The sequence below is a fragment of the Solanum lycopersicum genome, chromosome 8 (assembly GCF_036512215.1).
Source record: "Solanum lycopersicum chromosome 8, SLM_r2.1".
Classification (NCBI taxonomy): Eukaryota; Viridiplantae; Streptophyta; class Magnoliopsida; order Solanales; family Solanaceae; genus Solanum; species Solanum lycopersicum.
This window is the reverse complement of record NC_090807.1, coordinates 2,835,559-2,863,039: the sequence shown is the minus strand read 5'-3', so window position 1 is coordinate 2,863,039 and position 27,481 is coordinate 2,835,559. Positions and strand designations below refer to the sequence as shown.

At 30.4% G+C, this 27,481-nt stretch overlaps 4 protein-coding genes and 1 non-coding gene across 6 annotated transcripts; 3 read left to right on the top strand and 2 right to left on the bottom strand.

The window, feature by feature from the left end:
• The first annotated feature begins 4,040 nt into the window (after positions 1-4,040).
• LOC101268706 (AT-hook motif nuclear-localized protein 1) lies at positions 4,041-11,010 on the top strand. Its single transcript, XM_004244534.5, has 5 exons — positions 4,041-4,953; positions 8,710-8,777; positions 9,072-9,203; positions 9,612-9,773; positions 10,517-11,010. The coding sequence occupies exons 1-5, from the start codon at positions 4,563-4,565 to the stop codon at positions 10,748-10,750; spliced, it is 987 nt and encodes a 328-aa protein (XP_004244582.1). The 5' UTR covers positions 4,041-4,562; the 3' UTR covers positions 10,751-11,010.
• A 2,843-nt stretch (positions 11,011-13,853) lies between these two features.
• LOC101268414 (uncharacterized) lies at positions 13,854-16,532 on the top strand. 2 transcript variants are annotated; one of them, XM_010326301.4, is made up of 8 exons: positions 13,854-13,971; positions 14,593-14,720; positions 14,797-14,853; positions 14,997-15,089; positions 15,309-15,387; positions 15,527-15,651; positions 15,862-16,005; positions 16,088-16,532. In XM_010326301.4, the coding sequence occupies exons 2-8, from the start codon at positions 14,595-14,597 to the stop codon at positions 16,328-16,330; spliced, it is 867 nt and encodes a 288-aa protein (XP_010324603.1). In that variant the 5' UTR covers positions 13,854-13,971; positions 14,593-14,594; the 3' UTR covers positions 16,331-16,532. The 2 variants fall into 2 exon arrangements, with proteins under 2 accessions (XP_010324603.1, XP_004244581.1); XM_004244533.5 differs by lacking the exon at positions 13,854-13,971 and adding an exon at positions 13,974-14,504.
• Positions 16,533-16,665: 133 nt separating this feature from the next.
• Positions 16,666-22,039, bottom strand: LOC101268126 (protein cornichon homolog 4-like). The gene is made up of 4 exons (XM_004244532.5): positions 21,672-22,039; positions 20,246-20,427; positions 17,444-17,566; positions 16,666-17,249 (listed from the first exon to the last, which is right to left on the bottom strand). The coding sequence occupies exons 1-4, from the start codon at positions 21,741-21,743 to the stop codon at positions 17,207-17,209; spliced, it is 420 nt and encodes a 139-aa protein (XP_004244580.1). The 5' UTR covers positions 21,744-22,039; the 3' UTR covers positions 16,666-17,206.
• A 1,295-nt stretch (positions 22,040-23,334) lies between these two features.
• Positions 23,335-25,869, bottom strand: LOC101267830 (uncharacterized protein At4g22758). Its single transcript, XM_010326300.4, has 3 exons — positions 25,336-25,869; positions 24,271-24,472; positions 23,335-23,702 (listed from the first exon to the last, which is right to left on the bottom strand). The coding sequence occupies exons 1-3, from the start codon at positions 25,657-25,659 to the stop codon at positions 23,512-23,514; spliced, it is 717 nt and encodes a 238-aa protein (XP_010324602.2). The 5' UTR covers positions 25,660-25,869; the 3' UTR covers positions 23,335-23,511.
• Positions 25,870-27,192: 1,323 nt separating this feature from the next.
• On the top strand, positions 27,193-27,265 carry TRNAK-CUU (transfer RNA lysine (anticodon CUU)). The gene has a single exon. It is a non-coding gene; the product is annotated as a tRNA-Lys (tRNA).
• The last annotated feature ends 216 nt before the right edge of the window (positions 27,266-27,481 follow it).

Sequence of the window (27,481 nt, the reverse complement as noted above, 5' to 3'; positions counted from 1 at the left end):
TTTTAAAATGCATACAAATTACAAAAAATAAATATAAATATAAATAAACAAAAGGGGTAGATTATATTTTAGCTAAACACTAATTAAGCACCACTGATGGCCCACAAAAGAACCTAATTGGTGGCCAATTCTTATAAGCTTTCAAAAACACATTTAATGGACACAACTAATATTATTTTTCCTTTTATACTTCATTTCACTTTAAGAAAAAGAAAAAAACTCAAACCAAAATAAGTAAACAAAATAAAAAAGTAAATAACAAATTATAATGCTCACAAGTTTCAACTTTATATTGATTGTACAAAGATTATAATGATAAAATTATTGAAATTTCATGTCCAAATTAAAGGAATCTCATAACAATATATTAACTTTGCAAATGTAAATAATCTCTCTAAAGACATTATTTGTTTAAATATTTTGATAGCTACATCAAAATACTATATAAATGACATATAATATAATATATAATTATATATATAAATATGATTGGGTACAATATAATTTTAAAAAATTATGGTGGAAACATAAGGGTGCTAAATTGCCAAGTGGTAGTCAAAATAATAATAGTAATTGAATAAAATTACTATTATTTTTCTTGAAAAATTAAAGTTAGATGACATCAAAGCTTTATAATTTTTATATCATTATAAATTATTTTTTAATCCCTTCCACTTGCACTCATGATGTTGGAATTTGCAAAAACTTTAAGTCATGACCAATTATAATATTAATTATTTATTTATTTTTGAATTAGCATTGTTATTATCGGAAAGTACTTTACAATATTATTAGGGATTATATTTTTTTACTCACTCTAATAAATTTTATGAAAATGATTTACTATATTTAATTTTTTAAAATTAATTAACATATGTGCTTTTTTAATTTCATTCCGTAAAGTATGGTAACCACAAATATGGAATAATGTTACAAATTATATATATATATATATATATATATATATAAACAGTAAAATAAATAACAAATTTTAAAATTTCACAAATATTTATTCAAATTAAAGTGTATATTTCGAATAATTAAAAATTAAATGTACTTAGATATTACAAGGACGAGAATTAAACTTTATTGAAAAACAAGGAACCCAAAATACTTCTTAATTTACCTGTAAATATACTAAAATGATTTTTGTTTCACTAAAAGGGGGAAGAAAATGGAGAATTAGCTTACATAATTATGTGTAGTTATTTTAAGATAAAAAAATTATTTTTCTTATACTTTTAGTGTAATTATTTTTGAGACCATAAATACCTCAATAGAAAAATATTTAATTTTCTTATAAAGGATATGTAATAAAAATATGTCACGTAATTTAAGACGGCGAGGTGTGTTAATCCACTAATCACTATGTATTTTTTTAATCATTTTTTAAAAGAATTGTTTTTATCGAAAGGCTATTTACATTATTATATTATTTCAAAAGAATTAATTATTTCTCCCTAGTAATGGCTTTATTATTTGTCAACTTTAGTGGTCCCACAAAGAGACAATTTTCTATATTATAATAAATAGGGTGCATCAATTATCAACCTTAAGAATTGATTTTGTAAGAAAAAATTAAGATTAACATCAAATATTAACATTAATAATATTGCTATATTTGTGTAAAAAGAAATTAATTATTATGAAGTAATCATGATGACCACATACTGATTCCTTTTGCTTTAATTTATGAAAAATGATATGATTTCTACTAGCTAAAATAATTCAGCTGTTTAATATATTAATTAAGCAATATTTAAAGGTTGTGGTTTATCAAAATAGCTAAAAATAAAATAAAATTGTACTTTAAAGTGGTTTTTTTTCATGAGTAATTCGATATTCATATAAGCACGATTAAATTGAATTTCGTGACAAAAAGTTTCATATAAAAGTTAAAACACTTCATAGCAACGATATTTTCGTACTTAAATAAAACTAAACTCAACACCTCAAGCTAATGATGAAGTACTTATCAGACTATCTTATCGATTACTTACTTTTATTAAAAGATAGATTTATAATTTCTAATATTATTTTACTTTTTTTTTCTGATCGCAGTAGTCAAGGCTAAGTTATTAATATATTTTTGCAAAATCATAAATACGTCCAAATATACAAAGTATAATAAATTTTGGGTACATTAGGTCTATTAAAAATTTATTTTAATCCTAAAGATTTTTTATTCACAATCATAGAATAAGATGAGATTTCTTATTTTTAACCAAAAAATTTGATTTAGGTCCAAAAAATGTAAAAATTTCATGACAAATATATGAAAAGTGGATGTAATTCAACATAAATAAAATAATAGGACAATTGTAATTTATCTCAAACGAAGTGGGACGGAGAATGTTTTCCTAGCATGAAAGTAATGGGTTCAACAAAATTTAATAACGAATATTAAAAGTTTCGTAAAAAATATTTAATTTTTTATATACATAATATATCTGATCAATGATAATTAACTGCCTACCCTTTGATTTATGTGACATTGCTTCGAACTATATTGATAACTTTGATTCAAATCCCACCACCCCAAACCCCTACCTTCTGCTTACGCATTCTATAGTTTTTATCTAAATTATACACAAAATATTAATTTAAAATAATATTTTTACTTACATATCAAACATATTAAAAAAAAAGAGCAAAGAAATTACTTATTATCAACATGCACTCTGAAAATTGGTACATTAGTGATGTAAGTAATTAACCAGAAATGGAAAATAAATGTAGTGGAAAAAAAGATACAAATAATTCACAAGAACGAAAAAGAAAAAGGTAAATTACAAACTTGTTTATATATAATGGAATTTGAAAAATATGTTTTTTCTTAATTTGGAAATTTTACAAAAAAGTAATAAGAAATGAAAAATGTGTATGTTCTATGAATTTTAAACAATAAAAAAAATAATCTAAATATTTTTAGACTTTTAGCATAATTGCTTTGCAACAAAGTTTGTTTGTGTTATTTATTTATTTTTTTAAAAAAAATTGTTATTGAGAATCTCCTTTCCCTTTACTTTTCCTTCTTCTCGATTCACGAGTTAAATCACGCCTTATAATTTTATTTTATTTTTATTTTTTTTAAAAATATCATTATCATATTTAAGTATGCTTTATATGATATTTGAAAAAAATAAAATTACACAAATTTTACCCGTGAATAAAATAATATTTTGTGATTGATCCTTAACTAAAAAAGAAAATCATTTTTTGAACAAATTTTTAAAAAAATGCAAGACATAAAAAGCCAGTATAAACAAGAATATTGGATAAGGAAAATATAGCAATAAAAATAGTAAAGATAATTAAAGTAAAAGTAATAATATCTATTAATAAATATAATTTTTTTAAAAATAGAATAATTTAGTATAATTAACAATACAATGAGTAAGCAATTTGATTCTCTAGACTACAACTCTCGCAAAAATTTAATTATCTATTAATCTTTTAATAATAACGTTAATCTCTATATTCTCCGATCCAAATATCATATTTACAATATGTTAAGTTAACGATGCGTCATGTTCTTTCTAATTATATCTATCAATTTTCTTTTAAATTTATTACTTTCTAATTTTTTATATCTCCTATTTTATAAATATATAATCACTATTATTGAACAGAGAAAATAACGTATTTCTTTATATTCATGTATGTATATGCTTAATCATTAAAAAAAAAAGCCTTATTAAATAAATAATAAAACAACAATGGATGGGAAATAATATACAAAAATGTTGGGGTATGTACTTCATTATTTTTTTTTCCTAAAATTATTTATTTATTTTTTTTAAAAAAAAGGGAGAGAGAGAAAGTAATGGTTGTCTTCATGCCTTGGCAACCTAATTTCACTTTTCCCAACTAAAAACTTTTTTAATTTTTTTAATTTTTAAAATTTTAGATTTTTTTATTTTTTTCACCGGACTCCAAATATTTTCTTAACCATAATTCATAATTTTCCTGCTTTCCATTAATTAATTAATTAATTAATTACCTAATATTTAATAATTAATTTTTTTCTTGTCATTATTATTATTATTATTATTATTATTATTATTTCCTTCAATTACGATTTAAACCATCTGAAAAAGTCAGGAAAATAAGCAAAATCCAAATTACCCTTTTTTTCTTTTTCAATCTACAAAAACTCCATTTTTCATTTTTTCTCATCACTTATTTTAGCTAAAATATTCAATTTTTTTCCCTTTTAATCTCAGTCATTACTTCTCAAAAAATAGCTAAATATTTGTAACTTTTTTCTTTTTAATGTTTTGCTCTGTTTTTTTTTTCTTCCTCAAATTTGAAAAAAGAATGAACAACTTCATCTTTTTTCCAGTTTAATACTTTTGTATATTTATTTTTTAGCTGGTAAGATTTAATAAATATTTAATCTTTCATTTCTGGTTATTTTGAGTTCTGGGTTCTTGTTGTTTTTTTTTTGCTGTTTTCACCTTAGAAAAATGATGATTTTTTTTTTTTGAGTAAAAGTTGATTTTTTTTTTAATTTGTTAGATTTTCTTGGTGATTTTTTTTTTTTTTTGCAAAAAATAAATATGAGTATGAGTGGAGTAACAGTGGTGGGATCAGATGCACCATCAGATTACCATGTGGCACCTAGGACCACTGAAAATCCCAGTCAAGTTTCTGGATCAGCACCTCAAATTACGAATATTACACCAACTCCGGTCACCGGTGCCGGCGCCGGCGTCGGTGCGGTTGCCGGAGCACTGGCGTTAGTGAAGAAGAAGAGAGGTAGACCAAGAAAATATGGACCAGATGGAGTTGCAGTGCCGTCCGCGGCGGCGCTTTCGCCGAAGCCGATTTCGTCGGCAGCTCCTGTGTCGTCGCCGGTGATTGATTTCTCATCGGAGAAACGGGGGAAAATCCGGCCGGTCGGATTATTTAGTAAGCCACATATGCCTAAGTTGGAGGTTGAAAATTCAGGTAAAAATTTTAACCTTTTTTTTTTTTTTTTTTAAAAATGTTAGTTAGTGGTGGATTAATATTTTGGTGTATTAAGCTTCCGTTATGTTTTTTTGTGTTGTTAGTGGTGTTGTGTTGTTAGTGGTGTAGTTATATAGACTTCATCGAAAAAGTTATATTATATATAGGGGCGGAGCGAGAAACCCTATCTCGATGCAGTAAGCTTCCGTTATGTTGTTAGTGGAGTAACTACATAGAATTCATAGAAAAAGTTATATTATACATAGGGGCGGAGCTAGAAACCCATCTCGATGTAGTGAGCTTCCGTTTTGTTGTTAGTGGAGTAACTACATAGATTTCATCGAAATATTTATATTATGCATAGAGGCGGAGCTAGAAACCCATCTCGATGTAGTAAGCTTCCATTATGTTGTTAGTGGAGTAACTACATAGAATTCATCGAAAAAGTTATATTATATATAGGGGCGGATCTAGAAACCCATCTCGTTGTAGTGAGCTTCCGTTTTGTTGTTAGTGGAGGAACTACATAGGCTTCATCGAAAAAGTTAAATTATACATAGGGGCGGAGCTAGAAACCCATCTCAATGTAGTGAGTTTCCGTTTTGTTGTTAGTGGAGGAACTAATAGGTTTCATTGAATAAGTTAAATTATACATAGGGGCGGGGCTAGAAACCTATCTCGATGTAGTAAATGTGGAGTTGCTACATAGAGTTCATCGAAAAAAAATATATAATATTATACATGAGCGGATTTAGAAACCTAGTAACATTTGCTAAACTAGTGTATTTCTATAGAGAAATTTATTAAATTTGTACAAATATTAAGTTTACAACCAAGTTATTAACATTTTAAAATGTTATAAAATTCAGAATCCATAAAATTAAAATAAAATTGTTATATCTATATATATATATATATATATATATCTTTTAACAATCTTAGTAAAAATTCTAGTTTCGCTATTGTGTTGTGTGTACGGTGCGGTGAAGGGTCAGAACACATTGAGTTTATTGTATGCAGTCTTAGCCTGTATTCATAAGTGGACGCCTATGTAGCATATAATCCATTTTGGGTTCAATCGAATGTAACGTTTGGATGTAGGTCATGTACACGTGTCTGTGTACATGCCGCGTGTGTTTAAACTATCTAAATGTACTAAACTACTACTATATTGTTACTGGCACTGCTACATAAATTTCATCGAAAAAACATATTATATATATGTAAAATTATGTAAAAATATTAAGTTTAGGACCCATTATTAACACTTAAAATCATTGTTATAAAATTTAGAAGTCATTGTCCCCGATTATGCGCATTGGTCAAAAACTACTTTTTTTAGATATATTTATATATATATTCGGTGAAGGGTCGAACCGCGTTGAGTTTATTGTATATAGTCTTAGCATGTATTTATGCAAGTAGATGTGTATGAAGTATATAATCTATGTGGGTTCAATTCAATGTAACGTTTTGATGCGGTTCATATATACATGTGCGCACACGCATGCCGCACGCGTGTGTAGAATATCACTAAAGTATCATTAAGTATTAAATTTTAAACTCATAATTTCAAATGTATAATAGGAAAAATCAGGTAGAGATTTACTTTGTGTTGTTAGTGGCGTAACTATATAGACTTCATCGAAAAGATATATTGTACACACAAGGGCGGGCTAGAAACCCATTTCGCTGTAGTAAGCTCCTATTATGTTGTTAGTGGAGTAACTACATAAACTTCATCTCTAAAAGTTATATTATACATAGGAGCGAAGCTAGAAACCCATCTCGATGTAGTGAACTTCCATTATGTTGTTAGTAGAGTAACTACATAGACTTCATCGAAAAAGTTTTATTAAACATAAGGGTAGAGCTAGAAACATCCTTTATGTTATTAGTGGAGAAACAACATAGACTTCATTGAAAAAGTTATATTATATATAGGGGCGGAGCTAGAAACCCATCTCGATGTAGTAAGCTTCCGTTATGTTGTTAGTGGAGTAGCTACATAGAACGCATCGAAAACATATAATATTATACATGGGCGGAGTTAGAAACCTAGCAACTTTTGCTTAATTAGTGTGTATTTCTATTAAGAAATTTGTTAAATATGTACAAATATTAAGTTTAAAACCAAGTTATTAACATTTAAAATTGTTGTTGTAAAATTAAAACTCTGACTTCGCTGCTGATAATGCATTTTGGGTTCAATCGAATGTAATGTTTTGATGCAGGTCATGTACACGTGTCTCTGTGCATGCCGCGTGTGTCTAAACTATCTCAACGTACTAAACTACTACTATGTTGTTAGTGGCGTAGCTACATAGATTTCATCGAAAACATATAGTATATAGGTCAATAACTACTTTTTATATATATCTATATCTATCTATCTATCTATCTATCTATATATATATATATATATATATATATATATAATATTTTAATAACGCTAGCAAAATTTTCCTAGCTTTGCTATCGCATCATGTGTAGAGTTCGGTGATGGGTCGACCGCATTGAGTTTATTGTATACAGTCTTAGCATGTATTTATGCAAGTAGATGTGTATGAAATATATAATCTATGGGGGTTCAATTGAATGCAACGTTTTGATGTGGTCGTATATACATGTGCGCACACGGATGTCGCACGTGTGTGTAGAATATCACTAAAATATCAGTAAGTATTAAATTCTGAACTCATAATTTCAAATGTATAATAGGAAAAATCAGGTAGAGATTTACTTTGTGTTGTTAGTGGCGTAACTATATAGACTTCATCGAAAAGATATATTGTACACAGGGGCGGAGCTAGAAACCCGTCTCGCTGTAGTAAGCTCCTGTTATGTTGTTAGTGGAGTAACTACAAAGACTTCATCTCTAAAAGTTATATTATTCATATGGGTGGAGCTAGAAACCCATTTCGATGAAGTGAACTTCCGTTATGTTTTTAGCAGAGTAACTACATAGACTTCATCAAAAAGTTATATTATACATAAGGGCAGAGCTAGAAACATATCCCAATGTAGTAAGCTTCCGTTATGTTATTGGTGGAGTAACTACATAGATTTCATCGAAAAAGTTATATATATATAGGGGCGGAGCTAGAAATCCATCTCGATGTAGTAAGCTTCCGTTATCTTGTTAGTGGAGTAGCTACATAGAGCTCATCAAAAACATGTAATATTATACATGGGCGGAGTTAGAAAACTAGCAACTTTTGCTAAACTAGTGTGTATTTCTATTAAGAAATTTATTTAAATAGAAATTTATTTAAATATGTACAAATATTAAGTTCAAAACCAAGTTATTAACATATGAAATTGTCGTTATAAAATTTAGAATCCATACAAACTACTTTGGTATATATATATATATATATGTATGTATGTATTAAATTTTAGAACAATCTTGGTAAAAATCCTACTTTGGTATATATATACACACACACACACACACACACAATAATCTTTGAGTTTATTGTATGCAATCTTATCCTGCATTCATATTAGTGGACACGTATGTAGCATATAATCCATTTTGGGTTCAATCGAATATAACGTTTTGATGTGGGTACAAAATCACTAAAATTTCAACAAATATTAAACTTTGAACTTCATAATATAATTAATTGAGCTTTGTTTTTTATCCTATATATTTTCCTGGAGGGTGGAAATATATTCTTATATCAATGAACATTTTAGTACAGCTGCGAAAGCGTGTTTGAAGGTGAGTTAATGTTTGAATTTTTTCTGCAGGTGAATGGGTCTCATGCTCCGTTGGTGCTAATTTTACGCCCCATATTATCACCGTTAATACTGGAGAGGTAAACTTGTTAGCTTAAGTATGTGATTTTCATTGGAACTTTGTTAGTTTGGTGCTTCACCCTTTCTCTCATTCAGTAGACGTACTATATGAATTTCATTTTTTCATACGGTACTCAAATTATGTGCAATTCATCGCCTGTTGTTTCACTTGCTAGTACATCTCGAATTCTCAATAATTAATTAGTCATTTTTCCCGGATTAATTTCTCATGGCAAGTGGCAACCATATACATGCATGTTTTAGGGACTATTATATATTGAACTTCATTATCGTTATTTTGGTTTTCCTTTTAGGATGTCACCATGAAGATTATATCATTCTCTCAACAAGGGCCTCGAGCAATATGCATTCTTTCAGCAAACGGTGTAATTTCAAGTGTTACGCTGCGTCAACCAGACTCTTCTGGTGGCACATTGACGTATGAGGTGCTGCAGCTAGCCATTCTTTCATATTATGGTTAATCTTATCATTCCTACTGTTCAATGTCATCTTTACTGCTTCTTCGGAGGTTTAAAAGTGAAAGATCTTCGTTAATTCTCTCCGCCAAGTCAAATTAGACTAGATCATTAAATTCCAGAGATTGTAAAATTTATTATCCTTGTCTTGTTTATGGGGTTAATTTTATACTATGGTTATGTAGAAGCCGTTATCTACTTGACTTTAAGGGGTCGTTTAGTTCGGAAATAAAATTATGCAGGGATTAGAATGCAAGAATTTGTAATACCGGGATTGCACCTTCCTTCCTAATTGGAAATTGATGAAACGTGTTGTCTTTGTGCATGTTTATCTGGTTGACATTTGTGCATAACCTTACCCTTCCGCTGTTCCTTCAGGGCCGGTTTGAGATACTGTCATTGACTGGATCATTTATGCCATCCGAGACGGGAGGAATGAGAAACAGGTCAGGAGGAATGAGTGTTTCTCTAGCAAGCCCTGATGGACGTGTTGTTGGAGGTGGAGTTGCCGGTCTACTAGTTGCTGCTGGTCCGGTCCAGGTATTGTTTCTTCTATGCTTGTTTCCAAAACAGAAAAAAAGTTCAATTTTACCCTGTTTCTCGACTTATCCTCCGTTATATTCTGTGGTAATTCATATATTCGTTAGCAAATCATATCATATTTGCCCTTGACTTGACCGATCTCCAGTATGGACTTGGCAGATTCCACGTGTCAAAGTTCTTCAATAAATTCACCCATTATGATTTAAAATTATCCTCCGTTATACCTGAGGTAGGAGAAACGAGACAATTTGCTAATAGTAAAGATATAAAATAATCTTAAAGTATATCAAATAGAAAAATTAAGATATTTCGTATGGTAGAGGTTCTTTTTCACCGTCGGTGAGCTATAATTAACCTCTTTTTGACAAATATGAAGTGGTAAAGTTCGTGACACTCTAGCCAATTTTAAACCATAGTAAAAAGTTAAAGGGTGAATCTTAACATTTTTCCCGAAATATGTTGACTCGTGGAACCCATCGAGTTCACACTTGAGCTCCGGGCAAATTCAAGACAAATTGCTACCTACATGGTATGATTGGTTCCAAAGTATACGGACAACAACAACGAAGTATACGAACAACAACATATACAGTGTAATCACACATTGGTTCCATAGTATAACATGGATATTCCGTATGGTCGAGGGGTAGATTTGGACCTTTAACGGGAGAAAAACGAAATACTTTGATGATGCTTCAGCCAAATTAACATTTTAATTTTTTTCTTTTGTTGTGACTTAGATTGTTGTTGGGAGCTTCCTTGCTGGAAATCAACATGAACAAAAGACCAAGAAAAACAAATTGGAGCCTATTACAGCTGCTGTTGTTCCTATTACTAGTCCAAATATTGAAGAACCATGTAATCACTCTTCAGCAAAACCTACTATGCCCGCTTCCTCGATTAACTGGTCATCATCGTTGGCAACTGAGTCGAGAAGTAAGACAGCTGACATCAACGTAACGTTGCCTGCATAGGAGGGTAAAATCTTTCCGTTCTTATTTGATCCTTGATCCTCACATCCATTTGTTGTTATAACTTCTTTGTCAACCTCGTGTCCTCGAGCATGTCATTTTCCAGTTGAGGTATGCTGTATGCCTAGTAATCCGAACTAGTTTTCGTTGTAGTTTTTTTCTTTCTCCTCTGTCGTTCGCTCGTTGTAGGATTTTTAGTTGTATAATTGGTGTCAGAAATGAACTTATCTTAAGTTAAAGGCTTTATGTTTAGTTTTAGCCAAGGTAAATTGTTCATCTCTCTTCATGAAGTATGCGAAACTAATATAATTGCTCGCACGAAAAGCAATCCGCGTATGATCAATTGATATATTTTCTGCTACTCGTGGCTCTATGTCTCTTCTCAGTTGAAGAGACGATGTTGATTCATAGTGTGATGGGTGGTCTGTATATCGCTTCAAGTCCATTCACATATACATTAATAGTATCGGGAGATATGTATGAATTTTTGTAAGCGGTATCACATTTAAATATCAATATATAGTAGATAAAATATTGTAAAAATAAGATTTAGCCCAAGTCTAATATTATTGCTCATTTCTATGAATTTTTGTTTTTTTATAATGTGTTAAAATAATCTCACTAAAAATAATATTTCACTTTTTTTAAATGAAACGGATGGAGCGTATATATATCTATTAATTATTATCCAATTTGCTTATAGAGCTTCAAAGATATAAGACCTATGAATTTAAAGTCTTTGAAGTACATGTAATGAAGATGGATTAAAAGAGGAAGATAAATCAAAACCTCGGGAGATTCAACTATTTTCTCCGGCTTTAATAGAAGAATATGTTCAAATCAAGCCGAATTATATCTTATCTTTATAATATTTTATGGACGATTGGTAATGATAAATTTCTCCATTTGGATGGGGCTTATGGGACTTATAATTTTGAAGAAAGAGAAGTTGAAATCTATCTATCATAATTGTCACTTTGTCATATTCCTACACCTACTTACTATCACAAATAATGTGATTGCTAATTTTTTTGATTTTATTATTTTTACTATATTATCTACTAATTTATTTATTTTAAATAAATAAATGAATTATAATTCACATTCCGAAGTTTATTTTCATGCCTTTGCTATTGCAACAATATAGTGTGAGATACGAATTTACTAATTTTCAAGATAGATTTTAAGCCAAAACTAAGAAAAGAGTCTTATGTTAATTTTCTTTCATATATTTTATTTTCATAAATTCTAAAAATATATTATACTTCATATAATTCAATAATAATAATTTTTTATTTTAGAATTGATAGTATAACATTTCTCATAATATTTTATACGACACGATTAAACATATATAAATGATTGTATGTTATCTAACAACATAAATATTTAAATCCCTCTTATGGATTATAATTTTGAAAACTTTTTTCAAAAGAGTCAATTGTTATACAAACTATACAAAATATTCTAAAAGTGTTTTAAAATAAAATTAAGACTTCACTTGATTATAAATATATATATATATATATAAGATATTTCGTATTACTTTTAAATTACAAAAATTATGTGATTGCTACCTTTAGAAGATATTCAAAATTAAGAATTAAGAAAAAAAACTAAAATTAATTATTTGATAATGTAATTTGTTTGAGTTCGAGATATTTAATAAAACATTTCAAAGAATTGGAAACAATCTATAAAGATAATATTAAAACACGGTTAATTCAAATTAAAGTGAATAAGACAAATTAAGTTGACAGACATAAATATAAATGTGAGACCAAGTTAAGATTTAGACAGGTTGATGCAAATCGGAGTGAAGTAGAATACTTATACAAAGTTTAAAATGTAATACATGAGTCCTATGTAACATAATAAATGCAGGACACCAAGTAGGAGACAAATTGTAATTTAGGATGCAATGTATGATGTCTGACGTGTGTTTATTTGTTTTATTTTATACAAGTTAAATGTTTATTTGTGTAGGGGCGTATCTAGAGGGAGTATCGTGAGTTAACATGAACTCATGCTCCCCTCTCTAGATCATATATATTAGTGTTATAGTTCTTAAACAAATATTTAAATATAGATGTATAAATCAACCGTCAAAGTATCATATAATAATACGATGATGATTGAGTGCATCTCTCTAAATGAAGATGATTCAAATCTTATATTTATCTTGTCTTTGTTACACACCTCCAAGTGGTTATATGTGAAACTTTTGTCATTTCAAATCTTTCAAAATTTCAAGTGTGTTATATTGAAAATTCATGAAAAAAATTAGCATTGTAATTTTTTTATATATAATTAAACCAAATGGTGTATATTAAAATTTAAAACTAGTAGTATTATATACTTTGGATCTAAAATTTTTAAAATCTAATGGTTCATATTAAGAAGCCAAAAGTCAAACCAGTCAAATTCAATATTTAAAATGTATTTTTTCGTAATCGTGCATCTATCTTGTCGAAATCATAGATATGTCTCTGTTAATTTACGCATACATCCAAAGTTGAAGGATATAAATGTGAAATAAAACATACTCCTTCATCTAACAATAATTGTTTACTTTACTATTTTGAGATAATACTTGTCCACATTTTGAAATCAATGGATAATTTTATACTTAGTTCCTAATTTATCGTTTTCATTAATTATAATTATTTTATTAAATTTTTCAAGACATTGTATTTATTACTCCATCCGTCACATTTTTACTTTGCAATTGCATTAAGAAATAATATAACTTTACCCTTCTACCCTTATTTAATTTTTTCGAAACTCAAAATTTTCAATCAATGAATATGCATTAATTTATTTTAATTAATTAATTTAATCAATAAACGTGAATTTTACTTAGTTTTTCTAAGTTGATCAAATTTATATTTTTAAGGATAATAACTTACAAGCGATAAAAACAAAAGAATATGATAATTTATGGATTTATTATATATAACGACAAATATTATGAAACAGGTAATATAGTAAAATTTCTCTTCTAATAATTTTTAAAAAGTGTGCAAAATATAAATACTGTTGGATAAATATTATTTATGAATAATGTAATACTTAATAAAGATTAATAACAAATAATTTTTTTAATTAACATTAACAACAATAAGTACTTTTTAAAAAAAAATTCTAGTTAGGGTATTTTGTTTCTATACAAGTGTGCTATTGCTTAATATTTTACATTCGCCTTCATCCAATTTTTTTTTTAGGTATGTATCTCGTTCATCTTCTCTACTCAGTGATTTCCGTTGTTCCATTAATGTTGCCTTTTGCTCCAATTTCTTACTGTTTTGTGATTTTATATATGTTTTCGTATTTGAGGGAACTGAATTTTGAGTAGTTTTTTTTTTTTTTTTTTTGGTTTTATGGAGGATTTGAAATTTTGAAACCCTGATTGTATTGAGCCTCTTGCTTATATACTTGCATTATGTTGTAGAGGAGGAAGAACAAGTCTCTACCTTTTTTTTTTAAAGTAGGGTTAAGGTTTGCGTACACACTTTTCGATTACAATGGGTTTGTTGTTGCTCTTCCTGTAAAAATTGAGAAATTTGCTTATTGATATAAAAATGTGTACTTGGAATTGGGTATAATTTGTTGGTAACAATGGTTATTTGTAGTATTTTGTGAAAGAAATTTTCTTATTTGAAAATTTACACAAATAATTAAATGTTGGAAGCTGACCTCGAATGCTTCTTTTTCGATGAAGCAGTATTGTATTTGAGTTTCCACACTTGGGATAAAAGTATATCATTTAACTCTAGTCCTTTTGCCAAGATTATGAACTGTTATAACGAGCGCGACTGATTGCGTATGATTTCATTCACTTACAGAGATGGTAGGGTTATCTGTTGGAGAAAGGAACTTTATTAAGGGTGGTATTGCCCAGGATCTGCGTAATGATGGTAGAAAACGGCTAACTTATCGGCCAATTTATGTGGAAACAGGTGTTATTCCTCAGGTACTTCCGCCCTCAAGTTTTTCTCTTTTTGCTACAATTCAAGCTAAATATTAAACTTTATTTTGCTTCTTACTAGGCAAATGGATCTGCGAAAGTCAAGTTGGGTGCAACTGATGTTATTGCCAGTGTCAAGGTACTGTTATGATCTAGGCGTTGAAACACGTTTCTGCTTTTTATTATAGATTTAATGATGTTTTACATGATTTTCTTTAATAATCGCTGTGCAATTTTGTCGTGGAAGTTGTATTCATTTGGCCTATTGAATTCTTATTGCAGGCGGAACTTGGAAAACCAAGTTTGTCTCATCCTGATCAAGGAAAGGTTTTTATTTACGTAGAGTGCAGTCCTACAGCAGAGCCATCATTTGAGGTGTGTACATGGATTCATTTTACTTCCGAGTTTTTCTTTTATCTGTTTCATAGTTTTGTTAGAAAATTTTGTGCAAATACCAATTTAAGTCTTCATTTTCTATATCTTGCAATAACCTTTCTTATACCGAACATAAAGTCGTACTATATATCTCTTCTTATGACATACCTCTGTTAGTGTTTTATCAGTTATCAGTTTTGTTTATGTTGATTCATGCAGGGCAGAGGGGGTGAGGAATTGTCCACAGAGCTCTCGACTGCACTTGAGCGGAGTCTCTTGGGCGGTAAAAGTGGAGCAGGTATTGGAAAGGAAAATCCACACTTCTGTCTTACTAAATCCACGTTTCTGCTACTGGGAATGTTTCCAGCTATTGATGTAAATGTTGCACTTATGCATCTCTCGAGTTGATAATCTTGTGATGTGTTTCATTTTTGCAGGGGCTGGAATTGATCCGGCGTCTCTCTTGATCAAAGAGGGAAAAGTATGCTGGGATCTGTATGTCGACTGCCTTGTCATTAGCTCGGACGGAAATCTGCTGGATGCTCTAGGTGCTGCAATCAAGGTACATTCTAACAATGTTCCCTCATCATGTATTAGCAAGAAAAAAAAAGAGGGTGAAACTTGCTTCGATTGTTTTAGAGACGCTTTGATACTCGAGACTGCAACACGAAAGCATTATTCCCCATCTTTTGACTAATCATAAGATGGTACTATAGAAAGTAATCGTATTTAATTGAAACATTTTAAGCAGCAACAACTGATGTTCTTCTAGGCAGCTCTGAGCAATACAGGTATTCCGAGAGTTCAGTTTCGAGAAGCTGCTTCAACAGACGAGCACGCAGATGTGGATGTTAGTGATGAAGAATTTTTGCAATTCGACACCAGTGGAGTACCTGTCATAGTTACTTTGACAAAGGTAACCCCCCCAAACCTTATTAATCAGAATCCATTTTATGCGACTGTTACTTGCATGCACGTTTTACCTTCAACAATTGCAGGTTGGAAGGCACTACATTGTCGATGCAACTTCAGAGGAGGAATCCCTAATGAGCTCAGCTGTTTCTATTTCTGTTAATAGACGCGGACTAATATGTGGATTGACTAAACGAGGAGGTGCAGGGTTGGACCCTAGCGTCATACTTGACATGATATCTGTTGCGAAACATGTAAGTGAGCAGCTAATAAACAAACTTGATTCGGAGATAGAAGCAGCCGAAAGAGCAAATGAAGAGGAACCATGACATAGCTCAAGGATTACCTATATATAGTTGTTCTTGTGATCATTTTGTAAGAGTTTAGATCGAGGGTCGATTGTTTTGTTAATCAATCGTTGATGATTATCTTCACTGTTAAAGTTTTGTTGAATGATGTTGATTCTTGTCTATACTGTTTGTTTGAAAACAATCTTTTGATTTCTCTTAATTCACACAAGCCTCTTCGTTGCATCGTTGCTGCTTTAGTCCTAAAATAATATTGTGAAAGTGGAAAATCCCAAATACTTTTCATTTTTTTTAGAACTCACATAAGTCAAGTAGAAATCTAGATTTTTAATTTATGAAAATTATGGAGTATGAAATAAGAATGATAATTTGTAATAAATAGATTAGAGTAGCTCAAGACATAGTTTGTTAATCATTACATATAATTTTCGAGTTGCTATTAAGAACAATTCCTGCATTACTACTCCGCGCACAAAAGACCATAAAATAAAATCAATTGAGTTACATAGTCATGTCTCCTACGTGACCGAAACATGCACCCCACAAGGTGAAAATTCACAAAATTGACAACATTTCCACTTATATTATCACTTCCGATACTGACAGGGACAATTACCATGTTATTAACCGATCAAAGCCTTAATACAACCTATGGACTCTGAAAAGAAAAAAAACTATTGTTACCCAAAAGTTGTATACACTACAGGGTTAAAGTTAAGCTTCAATGATAAAAACAAGATGAGGAATCTGTTGCCTAATCTATCATTAGTTAACCCTAAAACTTGCAAGAAAAATGAACTAGGAGGAAAAGCCAACTTGTACAAAAAAAATAAAATTGTAGTAGATTTGCCACAGTTGATGGTGATAAAATACTTCGTCGAAAGAGGGAATTTAGAGCTATAAATCCAACTCGTCATCCTCCAAGGCAGAATAAATCACCCTACAGAAAGAAAAAATAAATTTAGTTAGCCACAAGTGTCTAGCTTGAAGTGCTTTAACCTATGTCGCTTGGACTCTGCAAAAATATTGTTGTGGCACTACTCTTGGAGGATCCGACATACACTAGTTAAAATTGTTGAAGAGACTAAGCGACATAGGCTTTGACAATCAGAGAGCTTACACCCAGTAACTTACCAAAATAATGAGATGACGAGAAGAATTATGATGTGAGCAAGTTTGAAAATCCTCTGTTTCTTTTCCCAACTGAGCATATTAAAAATCTCAGTAACATCTATAAGGTGCCGTCTTTGCATGTACCTAAAAAAGCAAGAAGAGTTCAGATGACATTTATGAAATGATCAACTGTATCTGATAAAGTCGGGTGCTATGTTGCTCGCGCTCATAAAAATATCAATGGGTGCGTGTGGATCCTCACACAAGGTAGAGGTAAGGTCTACGTACACCCATTGTGATCCTCCAAAGTAATACAATTTTGGAGGATCCGAAGGCTGAGTCAACATATTTAGAAAGTCCAAGCAACATAGGTTAGTCAGCAAGCACAAGCCGTAACAATTTTGGCAACTAATATACGGACACAAGTAATAAAGTCTTAAACGCCATTATCGAATTATTCAAAAGAAGAATTCCTTCCCCAAAGAAAATCAGCATGATGTAACCTTCTTTTTTTTAATACATTTATCATAGCATAACCAAAAAAAATACAAGCTTTATGTTGATTAATTTTCTACCAAGTACAAGTTCAAGCCAGTGAAGAATCCGCCTAATGTCAATATTTCTATACAAAGTCCTTTCTCAGAAAAAATATGTCTATAGAAGGCAACATTCATAGTTGCAAATGGAAGAACTCTGCATAGATTTCCTTTTATTTTACGAACAGATGCCAAGTTGACTTCATAGATCAAGAGTTTTAAAGCAACACTAAAAACTACTGGGTCTATTAGCACATAGAATACTGCCAATACTTTCATCATTTTTACCTTTCTTTACCCTACTGCAGCATAGTATTTGTTCTTTTGTAATATTTTTCTCCCATTACGAAGGAATCCAGGAAGGGGATGAGAAAGAGGGAATAAAATCAAACCACCACTTGTTGTGTGGAAGACTCCCATCAATACCAGTACATTATAGGCCTTGGTGGTGAGCCATAGTATATAGCCACTTGGTGTTCAAAAACTTCCATTTGCTGTAAACCATCAATAAATGGAGAAAGTTTCAACTAGATGGCAAATAGAAAAGGAAAAGCAATATGTTCTTGTTGGCAGTGGGGGTCCAACAATTTCAAAGTGTTGTAAGACCTTTGTTTTTGACTTGTCTCTCAATCTTAATAATGTAAATTTGCTTCCTCTCTTCCCATTATTTGTTGTTTTTTTACTGCTCTTTTCAGTATGGATTTTTCACTAGCATATTTTTTTTGATACTTGATTATTTATGTGCTTTACATGAGTTGAGGGTTATCTGAAACAACTTCTCTACCTTCTCAAGGTAGGGGTAAAGCTGTGTACACACTACTCTTCTCAGACCTCTCTTCCCATATTCAAAGTCACACCGTCTTCAGGGTCCAGTATTCAAGTACATTGAATATACTAAGACCATACATCAATTCATTTTTACTCAGTTCAAGGCAAAGAAGAGTTTTCTTCAACTCCAATCTAGTCTGAATTTATTTCTCTAATGGATCAACAGTTTGCTCTTAAACTTGACAGATACACATCTTTGGTTTTTATATATGAATTGATTGCATATATATTAAACAATTTCCACCACTTATATTCAACCACCCTAGCTCAAGCAGTCTATCAGCAAGCAAACTGTAAACATTTGTTCCATATAAACTCTGTCAAAGGTAATAAAATCCAATGTAACTTTAATTTAATTCGGTAGAGCCCAAGTTTTCTCAACTCAGTGATCTCCTCTTAAGCATCATTAGCACAGATAAGGCTTCAACATGTCAATCAAAGAGTAAGGATAAGACATGGTTTTTAGTAGTGTATCAAGAGAAATTAAGACTATCGGAGTTCAAGAGTCATCCCAGCATTAGCAAAAGTTTTAATGCAGTACATAGGTTGAGCAATTGAGCTTCCTAGAACTGCAGTAGATATGCTACAGTTGAGCCTGCCCCCAGTGAACACAATCTTGATTAACTTGAGATCGGACAAGCTTGGTATATTATGACCCAGATTTGCTAAAATCAATGCACGGACTAAACATCTTTATCTCAAGGAACTACACAAACATACCCATCTGAGACAGCACGATACAAGTAGATTGCAAGTAGAAAAAGACAGAAAAGTCTATTGAACATAAAATTTACTACTAACTCAACGCCTAAAAAAGTTTTTGTGTAAGCAAAACTGGCAAAGAAACATCTAGATCTGACCTCCAACCCAAGGAATAATTGACAAATGAAGATACACGAAAACCATCAACAATCAGTAAAGGAAACATAGCGTGGTTAGTTTACATTTCATTCGATGCAAAATAATGATAAAAAGCACTTTATGATCTAAATCATCTCTCAATTTATGTGGTGTAGTTTAACTGGCATGGTGTTATGAAAGAAGCAAGGACTTTTGGAACTTGCGGTATCTAAACATGCCATGAGACTTCGGTACCTATAAAAACATGTTACTAAGGGTAAAATGGGAAGTTCAAAGTTGAAATGTTCCAAATATAGGAAGTTTATTTTTAGAACCAACTGATAGGGATATATATAGTGACACATAAAATGAAACGAAGTGAGTAATACTGCATACAGTAACACAGAATGTGCATCAATGGAGGATCATGACCTAAATCGTCTCTAACATATTTGAAGCCTAAAAGAAATGTAAAGATCAACATGATAATTTACTTAGAATGATTCATGCCGTCTCAGTTTTTTTTTTACACAAATGCATATATTTTCTTTCATAGACAAGCAGATCAAAGTGACCAAAACGAAACTTGATTATTGCACTAGATGAAAAGAGAACTTACATATTGACATTGTAGTATAGATATGGAACGCAGTAAAGCGACATAGCCCAATGCCCTGTAACCAGGTAGAGGAAGCACAGAACTCCTTGCGTGATGAACTCAGGTAAAACAACTTTGTTTATACGAGATGCAGTTTCGTAAGGATTGATATAGTCAAACTCTAGATCAGTTAAGGAGATGAGCTGCAACGAATTTCAAAATATCAGACTTCATTTCATAAACAGAAAAACGTTTCATTGATTATAATAAACAGAAAAAACTAGACTTCGCAGTAGTTCTACTTAGGTTATAGCCGAATAGAGTTCCAAACAAAAACATCATTCAGAGCATCTGAAGATTACGAGAAAAGTCAGTTACAAACATGCAGATATCTTTTCCTTGAAACTAGACAGCAGAATATTCTTACATTCTAGTAAAGAAGCTCCCAAATACGTCACAGAAGTTTCTGCATATTATCCCCTACTGAAATTTAGGCACAACCATACGGTACTGTGCCACGGCCCACGAATAGTTAAAGAACATCAAACTCTTGTACATACCATAGCAGACAACTTAAGAATAACTGTAATTCCAAGACCTAGTTCTGTGGAGCATTGCAACAAGATACTCTTAAAACCTTCACACTGTTGAATCATAAGACTTATAACCTTCAGAAGCTCAAATTAGTTAACCAATTGACTAGGCCTCAATCCAGAAAATGTTTTCCAACTTTCCCATGTTCGGTTGATCAAAAAACAAGTTATACAAGTGACTTTCCACATTGACCGTGTCATCTCCACCATCTGACACACGTCATCTTCACCCCATCCCCAAACCCTACACCCCCACCACACCCACCCTCACTTACTAGGTGACGTCTTTGGTAGTAATTCATTGAAGTAAGCTAACCATAAATCCCCAATAATCATTGCTAGAAGGAAAAAAAAATATTTCTCTAAAACAACAGAAAAGAACTTATCTCTACTTCTTAATCAATAAACAAAATGACATTTTCCTATATTTAATGACAATTTGACTTTAAACTTTCCATTCCACATAGATACCTATAGCTAATATTAGATCACAAGTTCAAAGTATACATTTCATTCTTAATCTTCGCTCTCAATCAAACACCATAACATAAATTGGGATGGAGAGAGTATAATAAAGGATAAAAAGGGTACCACCTCCCACCAGCACAGATATGGAGTAACTTTATACACCCAAACTAGAACAAATAGGAAAACATCACCTAGTATTTTAGTTTATCTCTACTAAAAATTTAAATCTGAAACCTTATGGTTCTCAACCGACTTCATCGACCACTAATCATAAATCTCCAATAATCATTGTCATTGCTAGAAGGAAAAATAACTGCTCCAACGCAGCCAAAAAAGTACTATAATGGAGAAAAAACGTTGAATTTGAGGGTTTAAAGGAAATTAACCTGGAAAATAACCATAACAAGTATAGCTACGACTATGAAGAAGAAGAGTAGCCATATCAGCATATCTCCCATTGTAGCCTACTGGCGCACGATAAGATTGAAGATCCTTGATCGTTGATCGGTACGCCGGCTGCGTATTGCGCCACCAGTTTGTTTATCGGAGGTGAAATTCTGGACCGGTGCCGGAGTCAATAGTTCCGGGAGTAAAGGTGTTTGTTGATCTGGGGTACAGTAGGAATGTCAAAAAATAAATTAAACAATACTAAATATCATACCATACTATTTTTTTTTTTTAAAAAATATTAATCATTTTATAATAACAACAATAATAATAATAAAAAGAGATATTTCTTCGATTTAATTCGATCAAGTAGGAGAAATTCGAAATATTTTATTTTAATTAAGAGTCTATCAGAAATAATATTTCTATCATTATTTATATAACAAGGGTATTTTAGAGTCAATAAGTGAATGAAAAAGGCATTTTGGAATCAATAGGTGGATGAATGGTAATTTTATACTATTTTCAATACTTTGAGGTATTTTAGGCACTTTTCCGTTTATAAAATATGGGAAAGATGGTATGTACAAATACCTTTTTTCGGTCTTAATTAAAGAAGGAAAAAATGACCGATATACCTTATAATTATCGTAAATGGTATGTAAATACTCTCCGTCATACTTTTGGGATATTAGTGCCCCTGCAGTCCAAAAACTAGAGCATATATACTCTTTATACTAACGGACATACAATGTCATAATCTTATCCATCGATCCGACAGTTATCGACGAAAAAGATTGCGCCATGTGTCTATATTTAGTCTTGTCAGAGTCAAGGGCATATATGATGTAGTTTATGGATTATAAGATATTTATGTCCCAAAAATATGATAAAAGATATCTGCATGTCATTTATGATAGTTCGGATTATAATCCTTCCCTTTAAAGAAATAGAAATACATGTTGTTCATTAGATAGAATTACACTTTCTTGAAAGTAACAACTTATTTATTTGAATAAATGTTAGTTGTAACCAATTATTTCTTAATGTGTTACTATTGTGTTGTATTCCTTTTTTATTATTTTAATGAACTAATTTTTGTTATTTTCTTTTGTTACAAAAATCTCCAAAAAAATATATATATAAATTGTGGGGTAAATTTACTATAGCTAATTTCTCCAGTATATTGATAGTATTTGTATTGTTCTCATATTATTATTTTTTTAATTATGATTACTATTTGAATGTTTCACGTGCTTCAATTTTAATTTGTTTAACTCTAAATGTTATGCTGCACTTTCTTTATTATTTCTCGTATCGTATTTGTTGATGCATCATTTCAAATTGCTTAATTGTGTGTCAGATGAATTTAGAATTTTTCAAATATAATTTTTTAATCTTCATTTGATAGAGATGAAGTCCGTGTTTCTATGATTTTCATATCTCACTTATGAAAATATTATATTATTTAAAATAAATGATAATAAAATGAATAAAGATAAAAAGAAAAAAATAAAGAAGATAACAAGTTGATCATTACATTTGGACTTTCCATTCATATTGTATAATAAAATTCAACTGACATTAAATTTTTAGTTATATTTATATTAGCAACACGATCCAATGTAACATATAACAAACATCCAAAAGAAGATATAAGATATTTCATTAATTAATAAAATATATATTGATTTGTTATTCATTATGATTTGATACATACGATATAATGAGTGAGCTCAAAATTTATAAGCTTTATTGATTTTACCCCTATTTAATATAATAATAATAAACATCATAATCATAAATTTCAAATTTTGAATCCGCATCTCACTGAGATGATTATTCAAAACAATGTATGCAACTAAGGAGTTTCCAAATATTGCTTGTTCCTTTTATGAATTTGTTGATCTTTAGTGCAAGAAATGGATTGGAATTAAATTGCTTTGAATTATTTCCATTGTTGCTATTACTCTTGCGAAGGTGAAAGCTTCTACTTCCCACATCTCCAATCACATCTGAATTATTCAAGCCTATAATAATTAACAAAACATAAGAAAATTATTTTACGTTCAATTAGGGTTTGTAAAAAAGTACGTAAACTTCAAGTGGTGTGATGTAGACATCATATTCTAATTATGTTCTTTCATAGGTTGAATTTGTGACATATACGTCATACGAAAATAACTTTATTTACTAAATAATTAATTCACCACTTTCATTGGGGGAGGATGTAGCCTTTTGGCTACGAGTTCAACTCAATCTATATAATCCATAACTTTTAATTTATAATATGAAAAAAACAATCAATTTTAAGAATGCACATCTGAACATCTTACTTGGTTTAAGTTTGATCACGTTAACATGCGTGAAATGCCATGTAGAATGTGATATAACTCACGCAAAATGTTATATAGGATGAATGTATTTAGAAGCCAAATTACATCAAGTTAAAATGTCTAAATATGAATTTTTGAAATTGGGATATTTATTTACCGCTTGAGGGTAAATTAACATGTCTATCGATCGATGAGTTATACGTAAAAATGACGATGTATATAATTTAAATTCGAAAAAATTGAAATATTTGTTAGAACTTACTCTCAAGACTAAAGTGAGAAGTGTACAGCTTGAATGATGAAGAATCATCAAGATGAGGACTTCGACCTTCTTCTTTATATTTATTTAGGACAAGTTTTATGGTCTCTTTAACATTTGATCCCAACTTGACCATGGTTTTAATTGGTCCAAGAGTGCCCTCAATTGTCACATTAACCACTACTTTTGCATCCTTCTTGTACACCTACAACAAATCATTGAATTTTAGAAATCACTAACACAATACATATAAGGTCATAGAAATAACTTATTGTAGAAAAATAAGATAGAATTATGACATATCATGGTCCGAACTTCTAGTATATTTTGAAAGTTTAGTGTATTAAATTGTCTTTTTCATCGTATATAAAGGTTAAAATTGGTAACGATCGCACTCAAGAATGTGCTTTAATAGTCAATGAATTTTGTTGAGTACCATAAGATTTCAAGTTCAAATTCCAGTCTAGACAAAATAATCTATTCAAGCTTTCATAAATAAAGTTATTATGATACTTATTGTATGAAATATAACAGATATCCAATAAAATTAATCAATATACACAGATGTAAGCACGAAGATTATAAAAAAATTAATAAAAATCAATCACATGGTAACTCCTCCAACTTTTTGATCCAAGACAAGTAGAAATAAAAAGAAATTGAGCACTACTTGTTTTTCACATATTTGATTCACTTATATAAGGTGTAATTAACCATGTTAACCACACATCCAACCATTTTTTACCTACTTAATTCGTTCACATCGATAAAAATTTAAAGCACTCGATATTTATCTCAACTCAATAAAATACAACACACATTTAAATACGTTCTTATCACTAAATTACATTTAACTTTTCCTATTTATAGAATTGACTAATCTGAATTCATGTTACATATAACAGACACATTATAGGAAAATTGCTTGCTACCAAAAAAAAAAATATTCCATCTGAAAATGAAAAAATCTTATTTATTTCATCACATTCATGATCGTGTTAACTATAGTAATTAATATATATTCTGAATTACGTTGAAGAAAAAAAAAAAACTAATAGTGTTACTTACTTGAGTACTCTTTGGAGAAGGAACATTAAGATGATCCGATGAGAAAAATAAATCCGTACAAGTTTGTGGCCGGAAAAGGACCTCCAACGACGTCGTAGTAACATCCCGTGGATGAAAACGACGACGATGATCATCTTCATTTTCACCTCCATCTCCATTAATATTTCTCCAAAAACAAGGCTCAGATTTCCATCTTTCAATTCTTGCCCTATGATGCTTTAATAATGTTCGTCGTGCCACGGTCCTAGTACTCCTCCGATGACTCAACGTCGTGGGGAGATATAACGATTTTTGTACACCGCTACCACTAGCTCTTTCACACATTGAAATTGATCGATGATGAACTATATTTAAAATTTTGATCGTTGTGAGTTCTAAATTAATGAATGGAAGTAAATTGCTTAGTAATAAAGGAATATATATATATTTTTTTTGTGTGTGTGTGGTGGGGGGAGTAAAGTGATCGATTGCTTCGTAGTAGAGGTAGCTACTTAGGAATATTTAAAATAACATTGCGTGATATGTTATTTATATACTATGTTTTTACTCTTTGCCTTTTCTTTATAGTCAATTAATTCTATTTTTAATCGTTCAGTTATTGGTAAATTCTGATTTTAGTTTCTAATAATATTTAATTAAATACATTTAATTTTTAATTAATTAAATTGTGCATCTTTTATATGTTTGCTTAAGAATATCCACAATTTACCATAAATATTAATCCTTTCACTATTTAATTGTTGACGATATATATAAATATATAATTTGTGTTATTATTTACGTATTTGTCGGTATATAAATAATTGAGATAAGGCACAAGTACCTCCAGAATATGACCGAAATCTCATAGACACATCTTAACTAATATAAGGTTTTATTACCCCCTAAACTCATGTTTTGTGAATACAAAATTACAAAACTAAAATAAGTCATGGAGTAATAAGACCTTAGTTTAGTTGAGGTGTGTCTCTGAGATTTCGATAGTAATCTAGGGGATACGAATGCTTGTCCCTAAATAATTCTATAAATATTCAAATATAACATATTGAAAGTTGGTAACATTTATTGTAATGAATTAGGGAGTAAATGTATTATTATTCCTTTCCCACCTTCAATTTTTATTTGGAAAAATGTATTTCTTAAAGAAAAAGAAATGCAATGCATGTTCCTTGCTCAATTGCTTGAAAGTTGAAATGAGCAAGACTCGAAAATGATGGTATTAGCTAGACTATTGGTACAATGCCCATCACTATATTCTTTCTCCACTTGTAATTCGAATAATTTTAATTCCCATCGAATAGAAAGTTTTCTACGGATAGAGATGTTTTTCATCTTCAAGAGTTGAATGTGATATTTTAAAATTGATTGATGTCTTAACGATGATGAAAGAAATTTCAAGCGTCTTATCATATTGACCCTTCAGTTATATAAGACAGACATATTTTTATCAATCATAAAAGCTTGGTCTAGGCTTATACCAATAGTGAACCAACAAACCCTATATAATTATCTCTAATCACTTTTATCGAAGAATACCAATGACCAATGATCAAAGAGATAGGGGCGCGACATCCTCAACATTTAACATATTCTCAAACTTTAAATGAATAACAAGAACATTGTGTGAATGTTTTGTTGAGTCACACCACGTAAAGATAGTTTTACAAAATGTTATTTTTCTGTAAACAAAATTAACTAATAATATCGATAAATCGAAAGCCGAATTAAATACTTTTTCAAAAAAAAGTAGTTTGTTAAGACAATTAGATGGTGGTCATGAAAATCAAAATCCCCTAAGAAATGCATCTTCATGAATCAAATTATCAAATATTATAACACAACAAATTAAAAACAAAAGCCCGTCTAGCTCAGTTGGTAGAGCGCAAGGCTCTTAACCTTGTGGTCGTGGGTTCGAGCCCCACGGTGGGCGTTTCTTGTTGTTTCTTGAAATGTAGAATTTTTAGCTAAAATCATCCCTCAATTAATGACCTAAATCTTAAAGTACATGGGTGATTTTTTTATTTTTAGAAATTGAGGATTAAAATATGTGAATTGCATTGTCTACATAGTATGTACTATATAATTTTTTTTTTTATTAAAGAGAATATCCAAAATAGTTGCACATTATATTTTTAAAATATTTTTT

Coding starts and splice junctions, on each gene's coding strand:
- LOC101268706 (XM_004244534.5), top strand. CDS start 4,563: ATGAGTATGAGTGGAGTAACAGTGGTGGGATCAGATGCACCATCAGAT. Junction 8,778..9,071: donor TCACCGTTAATACTGGAGAG/GTAAACTTGTTA, acceptor TTTTCCTTTTAG/GATGTCACCATGAAGATTAT. Junction 9,204..9,611: donor GTGGCACATTGACGTATGAG/GTGCTGCAGCTA, acceptor CTGTTCCTTCAG/GGCCGGTTTGAGATACTGTC.
- LOC101268414 (XM_004244533.5), top strand. CDS start 14,429: ATGTTGGAAGCTGACCTCGAATGCTTCTTTTTCGATGAAGCAGTATTG. Junction 14,721..14,796: donor AAACAGGTGTTATTCCTCAG/GTACTTCCGCCC, acceptor GCTTCTTACTAG/GCAAATGGATCTGCGAAAGT. Junction 15,652..15,861: donor CTCTAGGTGCTGCAATCAAG/GTACATTCTAAC, acceptor ATGTTCTTCTAG/GCAGCTCTGAGCAATACAGG.
- LOC101268126 (XM_004244532.5), bottom strand. CDS start 21,743: ATGGGAGATATGCTGATATGGCTACTCTTCTTCTTCATAGTCGTAGCT. Junction 20,428..21,671: donor TTGTTATGGTTATTTTCCAG/GTTAATTTCCTT, acceptor AATTCGTTGCAG/CTCATCTCCTTAACTGATCT. Junction 17,250..17,443: donor CTCGTCATCTCATTATTTTG/GTAAGTTACTGG, acceptor TTCTTTCTGTAG/GGTGATTTATTCTGCCTTGG.
- LOC101267830 (XM_010326300.4), bottom strand. CDS start 25,659: ATGTGTGAAAGAGCTAGTGGTAGCGGTGTACAAAAATCGTTATATCTC. Junction 24,473..25,335: donor CTTCTCCAAAGAGTACTCAA/GTAAGTAACACT, acceptor GATTTGTTGTAG/GTGTACAAGAAGGATGCAAA. Junction 23,703..24,270: donor TTCTCACTTTAGTCTTGAGA/GTAAGTTCTAAC, acceptor TAATTATTATAG/GCTTGAATAATTCAGATGTG.